The 11,490-nt window shown below is 37.3% G+C and overlaps 1 protein-coding gene and 1 pseudogene across 2 annotated transcripts; both read left to right on the top strand.

Moving 5' to 3' along the window:
• Nucleotides 1–1,163: 1,163 nt before the first annotated feature.
• LOC107590691 (interferon-induced GTP-binding protein MxA-like) lies at nucleotides 1,164–6,154 on the top strand. Of its 2 annotated transcripts, none has more exons than XM_016279592.1 (12): nucleotides 1,164–1,413; nucleotides 1,628–1,768; nucleotides 1,850–2,004; nucleotides 2,116–2,254; nucleotides 2,905–3,103; nucleotides 3,363–3,441; nucleotides 3,533–3,655; nucleotides 3,772–3,913; nucleotides 4,174–4,332; nucleotides 4,801–4,877; nucleotides 5,370–5,633; nucleotides 5,723–6,154. In XM_016279592.1, exons 1-12 carry the CDS (start codon nucleotides 1,224–1,226, stop codon nucleotides 5,945–5,947), a joined length of 1,893 nt encoding a protein of 630 aa, XP_016135078.1. In that variant the 5' UTR covers nucleotides 1,164–1,223; the 3' UTR covers nucleotides 5,948–6,154. The 2 variants fall into 2 exon arrangements, with proteins under 2 accessions (XP_016135078.1, XP_016135077.1); XM_016279591.1 differs by lacking the exon at nucleotides 1,164–1,413 and adding an exon at nucleotides 1,474–1,525 and having other exon boundaries at nucleotides 5,723–6,151.
• Nucleotides 6,155–8,799: 2,645 nt separating this feature from the next.
• The window catches only part of LOC107590733 (interferon-induced GTP-binding protein MxA-like), a 4,153-nt pseudogene continuing 1,462 nt past the window's right edge, over nucleotides 8,800–11,490 (top strand).

Below are 11,490 nucleotides of genomic sequence, written 5' to 3'. Positions count from 1 at the left end.
TGATCTTCGGCTGACCAATCAGCAGAAAGGGGCGTTTAATTCCCGCCCACGTGTAGAAATCACATATTGAAGCCATTTATTAATTTTTCCACCCATGAACAAAAAACGAAAATTTAAGCTGAATTCTCGTTTCTCATTTTTCTACTTTCAATATTAAATCAAAAAACGAATGATCGAATGATACACGGATTCATCCTGACTGGAAAAAACGATTTCCATTCGTTTATTTTTGCTAACGTTAGTGAACGTTCACACTACGCTGTAATTAATACGAGGAGCGGCTGGAAATAGCGACATCTCCTGGTTGGAATTAGTATTAACATCATAAACTGAAAGCAATCTTTCCGTGACTTACTTTTTCAAATGTTTTTAAAATAAATTGGTCATCCGAGTATGATCCAGCGGCCGTATACAGTGCCGAGGGCCGCCAGTTGCCCATCCCTGAATTTGACGATCGAGTTTAGAATCATAGGCGACTGGATCCCCCCCCACCCCCACCTTATTTTTCTTTTGACCATATGCACAAAATCTCATCTCAATACATGGCTACTCTCTTCTTAATTAATTTTGTCATTCCATTTGAATATCAACATTTAGTTAGTCGAAACAGTAGGAAACAAACAGAAGGCCTGAGTGGCATGTTATTACAAGTGTTATTAATTAAACTGTAAATAATAAATATTAAATTCAATTATTGTAATTCTAGGGGTTATTATTCAATAATTCCAAGAGTTAAATGTACATTTCAAACATTTTCACTTATAGCCTAATTGATGGAATCATTCAATTCGAATTCAGTGTTGCTATTATGTCAAATATTCTATTAAAATGCCCCTAAAAAAAACACATGCTAAAAGAAAATATATGATAGCTATGTGTTAATCTGTAGCCTATAGAAACAGGATATGCTGGTAACATGCCGGTTAATGAAACGCCTTTTAACGCCCACTTTGTCAACCACACAAGTGACTTCACAATATGATAGTTTTTTCTTGTATTGAACGACGAAACTTCAGTGAGAGAAACGAAACTATCGTTATAACTAGGAAATAGCAGGGAAATGAAACTTAACCGGTCTAGTTCAGTTTACCTGTAAAGAAACTGCATCACTCTGAGACTAGCTCTAAAGAAGAGGGCACCGCGTCTGACACTTTAACGTGCTGTCGAAAGAAGGATTTCTCTTTGTTATTTTGACGCTTCGACGTTGTTTAAGGAAGGAGAAAATGAGTTACACGTTCAGTCAGCAATATGAGGAAAAAATCCGCCCTTGCATCGACACCATCGACAAGTTACGGTCTTTGGGAGTCGAAAAGGACCTGGCGCTGCCTGCCATCGCCGTCATTGGAGACCAAAGCTCAGGGAAGAGTTCTGTTCTAGAGGCGCTGTCTGGGGTAGCTTTACCCAGGGGTAGTGGTAAGGACAACACATGATAAAATAAAAAATATATACTTATATAAAGATATACAAATGTAAATAACCACGGAATTTCCAGAAAATACTGTGGATGTACCATGGCACAGTAATGGTACTCTCTATCATGATGCTTACAAATTACCATGGAATTTACATGTACTTCGAAGAACAACGTGGTGAAACGATGTCTGACATCCTTTCATGTTTTCTTTAGGAATTGTTACAAGATGCCCTCTTGAGCTCAAAATGATAAGAACTAAAGGTGAAGAGAAATGGCATGGGAAAATCAGCTACCTGGGCAAAGAAGCGGAAGATATAGATGACCCAGCAGAAGTGGAGAAAAAGATTCGTGAAGGTAGAGAATGCTTAGAATGCATCTTGAGATCTTCCAAAAGAGTATATACAACTTAGGTTTTGTATCTTATTGTGTCTGTAGCCCAGGATGAGATGGCTGGACCAGGTGTTGGTATTAGTGAAGAACTCATCAGTCTGCAGATCACCTCTGCCAATGTTCCTGACCTCACTCTCATTGACCTCCCTGGTATCGCACGAGTGGCAGTCAAGGGTCAACCTGAGGATATTGGAGATCAGGTAAACTTTTTATATTTACTATGTTTTTCATATGACATTTTATTGAAAATACCCTTGTGAGTGAGACCGTGGAACATTATCACATGCATTGATCACATGCATTTATTCTAGATTAAGAGACTGATCAGGAAGTTTGTTACAAAGCAAGAAACAATCAACCTGGTTGTGGTGCCATGCAATGTTGACATAGCAACCACAGAAGCATTACAGATGGCTCAGGAGGAGGACCGTGAGGGTGAAAGAACATTAGGTGTGCATTACTGGTTGCATTTCAACCTTCAACTGTTTGCATATCCACCTTATTTTGGAATGCGGAAGTAAGCTATTTTCTGTCAGGACCACTATTGTCAAAGATGATTGACAATTAGCATACAGTTTGGATTGGCAGTATAGTTCTCTTCTGGGCAAAAACTCCCTGCCCATCCATGCAGCCTAGCATGGATAAGAGCAGCGATAACCCCCCTGGGGAAAACAGAACAGAACCAAAAGTAGCTGATATCCATAATGCAAGCTTGACTTACGTGACCTGCCAGAACTAACACTAGGCTTGATTCTTTGAAGGTACAAGGATTCTGATTAATCAGCTGCTATTGGTAAATAACTAGAAGAATAACAATATGCAATAAATGGTAAAACTTCAATCTACAAATTAGTGTTTATTATTATAATAATAATGAATTAAAATAATGTGATAACAAATACCAGTTTGCAATATCCAGCAGCATAATGGACTGTGTTTGTACAGGTAAAATAATTGTAAGTGAATGACACTGGAAATCTGGCACAGTCAAGTTAACATTAGCTACATCTGCTCTTACATTAAAAATAAGGTGGAAACATCAAGTCATTAAAACCATAGGTTGCCATGCGTATTCTGATTGTATAATTTGTCTACTACAGGCATCTTAACAAAGCCGGACCTGGTGGATAAGGGCACTGAAGAGACAGTGGTAGACATTGTGCACAATGAGATCATTCACCTTACTAAAGGCTACATGATTGTAAGGTGCAGGGGACAAAAAGAGATTTTAGATCAGGTCACTCTCAATGAGGCCACAGTAACAGAGAAGGCCTTCTTCCAAGACCATCCTCATTTTAGGTGAGTATATGGTCACACTGTATTATCTATTAAGAGTTGATACCATCAAATAAAATAACATGGTATTTAGTAAGACCCTTTTGTGAGCAGCATGGCTGACATGTTTTCCTCCTTTCAAAGAGTGTGGTTATTTGCAAAACTTAGCAAATTACCTGTGTTATTCCCACATAGTGCATGTACAGAGAAGTACCTGCTATTTGGGATTCTAGTAAATCTAAAACATAGGTCACATGATTTATTTATGGCATTTTTTCCTCAGCAAACTCTATGAAGAAGGTTTTGCCACTATTCCCAAGTTAGCTGAGAAACTAACAATTGAGTTGGTTCATCACATTCAGGTGAAATAACTGTCATTTCTTAGAAAAGACACCTACAGTTCTAGACTTATAGTAAATGTAGCTCATTTTATAATGTTAATCTGTTATGTAGAGATCCCTGCCTCATTTAGAAGAGCAAATCGAGAACAAGCTTGCTGAAACACAGAAGGAACTGGAGAAATATGGTAATGGACCCCCATCAGACCCTGCAGAAAGACTGAGCTTTTTCATTGATGTGAGTACAATCATGAAATCTACTATATCATACTATACAAGTATGAATATTTAGTAAAGAGTCATACCGATATCACTAAGTCACTGAAATCCTTAACATCTCATTACTAAATTTAGAAAGTAACAGCTTTCACTCAAGATATGTTCAACCTGACCACTGGGGAGGAAGTTAAATGTGCTTCAGATCTACTAATTTTTCCAGAACTTCGGGATGAATTTTTAAAATGGAATAGCTTCTTGGATCGTCTAGGAGTTTCCTGTGAGTAAAGCATATACTTGGTACCACCTGATTGTCCTTTTGCTTTTGGCAAATGTACTATGTTATGATTTTTCTATTATGATTTTACCATTTTTATGTCTTTACCATTTTAGCAGAGTTGCAATCAATTAATGATCAACCTAAATGACTAAAAACTAAAAGTGAATCATTTCACTAAAAATCACTTTCAGAAGCTGAACTTATAATTGAGCTGAGGATTTGAATTTATTTTTCTGACAATGTTCAAAAACTCCTTGCAGTCAACAAGAAGATTGAGAAACAAGTTGGTAACTATGAAGCCAAGTATCGAGGAAGAGAGCTTCCAGGATTCATCAATTACAAGACCTTTGAAGGGCTTGTCAGGGAACAGATCAAGCTGTTGGAGGAACCTGCGTTAAAGACACTGAAGACCGTCTCTGGTTAGTGTTGCTTTTTGTCTTTCAAATCCATTTCTACAGTCTTCAATCATTTTCAGGTAGTTGCTATAGTAAAGCTATTCTCACGGTACTGTTCTATTTCCATTATAAGTTTACACTTATAATGCAGTACATGACCAAAATATGTGGAAACCTAGAATTGTCAGGAACCAGGAAATCTCAAATCCCTGAACATTCCAGTTGGCACAATGCTTTTGTAGGTACAGAGTTTTGTTGCCTAGGGGATAAATAGAAAAGATCACATTGAAAGATGCCTTATGAACTCAACATTCTGTCCTTGAGTAAGGCATGTAACCCAAGGTTGGTCCAAGTTGATTTTTCTTCTAGTGTGATGATTCAGATAAAGGTAGCTATTTAGTCATTAGTACACTTTCTCATGACAAAACTGGATTCACTTGATAACTTGAAAGTGAAAGTTGTTGTACTAACATTATGTTTGTATTTACACAGATGTGGTTAGAAAGAAGTTCATCCAGCTGGCCCAGTTCAGCTTTGTTGGATTCCCTAATCTTCTGAAAATAGCAAAGGTAGGTTTTTGTGTGTTAATGCCAGCGTTTCTGGCATCCACAGCTCATCTCTAGGGGCATTAGAAAACAGAGCTCTATATAAACTGAATACACACAGGTAACAAATGAACTTGTAAATGTATTCAACAGTTTCTAGACTACTGTGGTAAAGTGTAATATGATATATTCAAATTTAGTGCTTGGCTTTGGCAGGCAGGTAGGCTGGCTATGTAATGATTGTACAAAAGGGGGTGCCACTGCCCTCCCAAGCTCAACAGTGTGATTCGGTATGACCCAGAATCCGCCCAACCTACATTTATGGGTAGTAGCTGCTACTGGTTTCTGGCAATAAACAAATTCAAAGTGGTTAAACGGTCATTTTATTAGCTTTTTTTATGATTGTTTATAATAACTGTTCAACGTTCAATAATGCCCTTGAATCATGCCACAAAGTTAAAGAATTTGTATTCTCACTACAGTTTACAATAATAAATCTTTTATATACTTTCTTAGACTAAGATCGAAGCCATCAAGCAGGATAAAGAATCTCAGGCAGAATCCATGCTGAGGACCCAATTCAAGATGGAGCTCATTGTTTACAGTCAAGATGGCACATACAGTCAGAGCTTGCAAGATGCAAAGGAAATGCTGGAAGAGGAGGAAGATGAAAGTTCCCATAGGAAATCTAAAAAGTTTAATTTCGTGAGTGTAGACATTTGCACAGGCAGTCGTGCCACTTTGCGTGAGATGAAGTTGCACCTTGAGTCTTACTACAAGGTAAGAGTGCCAACCAAAGCTTTCAGTGCCATCAGATGTAGCTCAAATTGTTATGTATATCTTAGATTTTGTCTTATCTACCTCATCAGATTGCAAGCAAGCGTCTAGCTGACCAGATCCCAATGGTGATCCGCTATCTGCTGCTCCAGGAAGCAGCTTTGGAGCTTCAAAGGAACATGTTGCAGTTGCTGCAAAATAAAGATGATGTAGACAATCTGCTTAAAGAAGACTTTGACATTGGCCTAAAGCGAGAGAGCTTACTGAGCCGCCAGGACCGTCTGATGAAAGCACGCAGCATTTTGTTTACCTTTTAGAATCACTTTGTACAGTCAATTCCAGCAGTTTAAATGCAACAAATTCACATGCTGCTTGTGACAAACATGAGCAGCATTGGCTGCAAAGAATGTAAACATTAATGTTGGTTAATGGCTTTATTTGAGAAATAGCAATTGAGCACTTACAGCAAAGAAATATTGGCTGTATTTTTTCATTAAATATCCTTTAACAATATATCGATTTGTAAAATTATTATTATTTACCTCTGAAGTGCTTCTTTATGCAATATTATTACACTTGTCAATAAAGTTGTGTACTACTTTTGGGTCTTGTGCAGGACATTGTAGTCTCTTTAAAAATAATAATAAACTCATGGTACCTCAAAATTCCATAATAATAATAATGACATATGTGGAGTTTAAAGGGATGGTTCACCCAAAAATGAAAATTCTGTCATTAATTATTCACCCTCATGTCGTTTCAAACCCGTAAGACCTTCGTTCATTTTCAGAACACAAATTATAATATTTTCTGATGGAATTTTGGGAGAGTATCTGCTGGACGTAAACGGCGTATGCTGTTCTGTGTCAGCTGCGTCACGCTGGATCTGTTTCCTCAAAAATATTATTTTTGCACATTCTTATGTAGTAAAATTTATTTTAAAGAACAACTGGAATTTTTTTTAGTTTTTGTTTTCATTTTTACTTAAAGAGATAATTCATGGAAAATTTGCTGTGGTAAATGGAAGATTTCTGCCAAGATTTCACCTGGTAGAAAAACAAATACTATTAAAATGAATGTCATGATTCCCACTATGACCACTAAATGGCAGCAGACGATCATTTATTGGTCTCCTTTACCATTTCCACTCTGTAATATAGTTCTTTTCACATGTTTTGCTAATGGATTTATATTTAAACATTATAAAATCACTATTATAACATTTAAAAATCAATTTTTTGTCAGAGTGCAGCATTATTTTGTATTGAAGAACGAAGTAGCAAGAGTTTTCTACTCATTGAATCTACCTGAATTACACATATGGCCTATTTTCAAACTAGTGAAAAGTGGCTAGCTTGTATCCTTGTTTACAATCTTAGTTTCTCTCAAATGTAAATCAAATGCCCATTCACAAACATGTGTTTCCACCATTGCTTGTACTCCATCATAGCATAGGCCCACTCATGGATGAGACATGCAGATAACTATAGTCAACCTTCACTGAATTTTATATAACCAATGAACTCTGAAAAAGTTATCAGTCAGTGTTTAACATTCTATTAGTTGTCAAAATGAATTCATTGCAGGACTTTTGTCATACCTAAATCGAGCTCTGTACAAAGGAAAATAATGTAAGAATGTAAAATACGTTTTTTTTCATGCATTTAAATAGGTTTTCATTTCCTTTTCATTTTCGTACTTTACAAATTAACGAAAAATTAGTTCATATTTTCTAGTACATTTAACTGCACTATGCTCACATTTGGCCTACTTGTGCATTAAATTATATAAATAAATAAAAATTACATAGGCTAGCCTATCATCTTGCGCCCTATTGTGATCTCGAATTGCAGAATATTTCAGTAGGCTGCATGCATCCGAACGACGTTCTTAAATGTAATGCACATACATGCATGCCCAGTTTTAATCGCCATTTTTGGTAATTTCGTGACTTAACTGACATGTATGCTCGCAGTTTCTAGTGCGGTTTATTTATGAAGTGAGCCTGCGCCTCGTTTTCGCTACAGTTGAAGAGTGTGTGCCGTGAGCACAGTAAAACGGCTGATAGGACAGGAACGTTTGTTTTACTGACATATAAATATCTCATCAGACCGCAGTTCCCTGTTGTTCTACTGAAACTCATTTGGCACATGTACCTTTACCTTGCTCGTTTGACTCGCGCTGAGGGCAAGCTGAAGTGCGCGTCTGAAAAGTCTCCAGTTTGTTGTGGTCGCAAAGATAAGGCTGTTCCACGTCTTAAGTTTTTTATACAATATTATGCTAAATGCTATAATGCTAAAAACTGTTAAATAAAAATGTTGCATTAATTATTTTTAATAACTAAGCTTTTGATTATTTATAACGTTTTATTAAAGAAGATTTTCACAGAATGATTTTGGCCCTATGCACTGCATATACTGCATACCCCGTTTTTGCGCCACTAGTCAGAAGAACTGTTAAGTGCTGCTCTGTCTACATATCCATCTCTGATCAGTATGATTAAGGATAAACACCCCCCACCCTCAGATTGTTTTTATTATTATTATTATTATTATCATCATCATCTTTAATTTTAACAATATCAATAATAATGGCAAAGTTATAGTAGGGGATGATATGGGATGCCTCAATTTGATGCCCACCTTGAGAGCAGTGTGCATTTACTGATAAACATTCAAACAATCAAGTTTAGAATCACAGTCATTTGTTTTTCTCTTGACTATAGATAGCACAATATCTCATCTCAGTACATTTGACGAATGGCTACTCTGTACTTAATTTTGGCATTTCATCTGAATATCAACATTTGTGGTATTTTTAATTAGTCAAAACATAATTGAGCGAATTTTTTTGTCTCTGGAAAATAGTGATCTATGACACTGTATTATGTTGAATATCAAAGTTTTTTTTTGTCTTGTTTTATGTTAATGAAGGATTTGTGGACTCATTCATATTTTTTTTAAATTGTGGCCTAAAAAAAACAACGTATGAAGACGTTTTTGCTATTCTTGAGAAACTAACAATTGAGCTGGTTCATCACATTCAGGTAAAATAAACCCTTTCAACAAAAGAAACCTACAGAATTTTTAGACTCATTATAAACAGCTCATTTTCATATGACTAATCTGCTTTGTAGAAACCCCTGCCTCGTTTAGAAGAGCAAATCGAGATGAAGCTCACCGAAACACAGAAGGAACTGGAGGCATACGGCAACGGACCCCCATCAGACCCTGCAGAAAGACTGAGCGTTCTCATTGATGCGAGTACAATCATGAAACGTTTTTTTTTGTCTTGTTTTATGTTAATGAAGGATTTGTGGACTCATTCATATTTTTTTAAAATTGTGGCCTAAAAAAACAACGTATGAAGACGTTTTTACTATTCTTGAGAAACTAACAATTGAGCTGGTTCATCACATTCAGGTAAAATAAACCCTTTCAACAAAAGAAACCTACAGAATTTTTAGACTCATTATAAACAGCTCATTTTCATATGACTAATCTGCTTTGTAGAAACCCCTGCCTCGTTTAGAAGAGCAAATCGAGATGAAGCTCACCGAAACACAGAAGGAACTGGAGGCATACGGCAACGGACCCCCATCAGACCCTGCAGAAAGACTGAGCGTTCTCATTGATGCGAGTACAATCATGAAATCTATACAGCTACTATATCAAAGTATGCATATTTAGCCATATTGATATTACATAGTTTCTGAAATCTTTAATATCTCATCAATTAATTTAGAAAGTTACAGCTTTCACATGTGATACTCTCAACCTGACCACTGGGAAGAGGTTAAATGTGCATCAGATATACTGATTTTTCCAAAACTTCGTCAAAAATTTGAAAAATGGAATAGCTTCCTGGATCATTCAGGATATTCCTGTGAGTGAAGCATATATTTGGCACCTCCTATGTGTCCTGTTTCCTTTTTGTTTCCAAAGATTGAGAAAGAAGTCGATAACTATGAAACAAAGTATCGGGGAAGAGAGCTTCCAGGATTCATAAATTACAAGACCTCTGAAGGACTTGTTAGGAAACAGATCAAGCTGTTGGAAGAACCAGCCTTAAAGATGCTGAAGACCACCTCTGGTTTGTGTTGTTTTGTATATTTCACATCCCACCCCCACCCCATTTCCACAGTTTTTAATCATGCAACAATGTATTGACTGTTCAGATGGACCTCACTTTTTGCACAGGCTCTTTGTCATGCTTTGTCAAAGGAGTTCTCTATAACTGTTGCCTCAATGGGTGGAATTTAAAGGGGTCATATGATGCGATTTCAATTTTTCCTTTCTCTTTGGAGTGTTACAAGCTCTTGGTGCATAAAGAAGATTTGTAAAGTTGCAAAGACTAAAGTCTCAAATCCAAAGAGATATTCTTTATAAAAGTTAAGAGTCAGCCACGCCTACCTAAAACGGGTCGTTTTAACACGCCCCCACATATCTACATCACAATGTCGGAAGCTTTGCATAACGCCGCCCAAATGTTCACGCAAAGAAAGAAGGCGTAACTTTTATTCTCGCTGTAGTATTGTTGTTGCCGCCGCCATGTCGTGAAGGCATTGTGTGAATCGTTGTGAAACCGAATCTCCTTTGTTTGGCCTTCCAAAAGAGGAAGATATCCGCTTCGTCATGCCTGGAGCTGATCCGTGCTGGTTGCTGAGGAAATACTACAACTTTGCGCTGTGGATCGCCGGATCGGCTTTCACCGTGGATGAAGCGGAGTCCAGCCCGGGGTTGTCACATGTGGTTGCCGCAAGCCCGCCGGACGCTCCTTCGTCGAATCCACCGCCTCTGCTCACTCTAGACCGCCGCCACTCACTCTAGGCCACCGTGTTTCATTGTGAAAGCGAAACTACATTGTTTGGCTTCCAAAAATAGACACGACTAGAAATCAGTGGTTAAGTTGTATTTACAACACTGTTCCAGAACGTCAAGAAAACCAGGAAATCTAAAACCATTTTAGCCACAACTGAACTGTAATTACGTTTGTAGGTAAAGAGTTTTGCTGCCTAGTGAATAAATATCAAAGATTATCTTGAAAGGCAACCCATGAACTTCTCATTTGATTTACATCACGCTTTGGATAAAGGTGGCTTGGTAATAAGTACAGTGCAATTTCCTGATGCCTGGCAAGCTAGACTCACTGGATAATCAAGCTTGCAAGTGAAAGTTTGCAAAGGAGCTGTATTAACATTGTTCTTGTGTTTTTGTACATAGATGTGGTTAGTAAGAAGTTCATCCAGCTGGCTTCGTTGGATTCCCTAATCTTCTGAAAATAGCAAAGGTTGTTTTTGTGTGTTCATGCCAATGTTTCTGGCAATACACAGATTCCATGTTTATATCAAACCACTTTTTTTTTTCCTTTTTCAAAATATCAAATTTCTGGCAAATTGATGAGTGTTGTAATTTCACACAATTACAAACCATTGCTTTCCAGTGACAAATGTTCAGCCATGCCTTTAAATCATAATCCAAAAAGAAGTGGTCTGTTTTATCACTGCTTATGGAAAGTTCTGAAGTTTTCAGTATTATTTTTTTTTGTTAGACTAAAATTGAAGCCATCAAGCATGAAAAAGAATGCCTGGCAGAATCCATGCTGAAGACCCAATTCAAGATGGAGCTCATTGTTTACAGTCAAGATGGCACATACATTCAGAGCCTGCAAGATGCAAAGGATAAACTGGACGAGGACGAAAAACTAAAAGCTTTAACTGCATGAGCGTAGACATGATCACAATCATGCCACCTTGCGTAACATGAGTTTGTACCTCGAGCACTACTTACAAGGTAAGAGTGCCAACTAAAGCTTTCAGTGCTATCTGCACTCTTAAAAATAAAGGTCCTTCACGATGCCA

The sequence above is a fragment of the Sinocyclocheilus grahami genome, unplaced genomic scaffold, assembly GCF_001515645.1.
Source record: "Sinocyclocheilus grahami isolate Dianchi unplaced genomic scaffold, SAMN03320097.WGS_v1.1 scaffold132.1, whole genome shotgun sequence".
Classification (NCBI taxonomy): domain Eukaryota; kingdom Metazoa; phylum Chordata; class Actinopteri; order Cypriniformes; family Cyprinidae; genus Sinocyclocheilus; species Sinocyclocheilus grahami.
The sequence above is the reverse complement of the archived record's forward strand: the minus strand, read 5'-3'. Positions and strand labels throughout refer to the sequence as shown.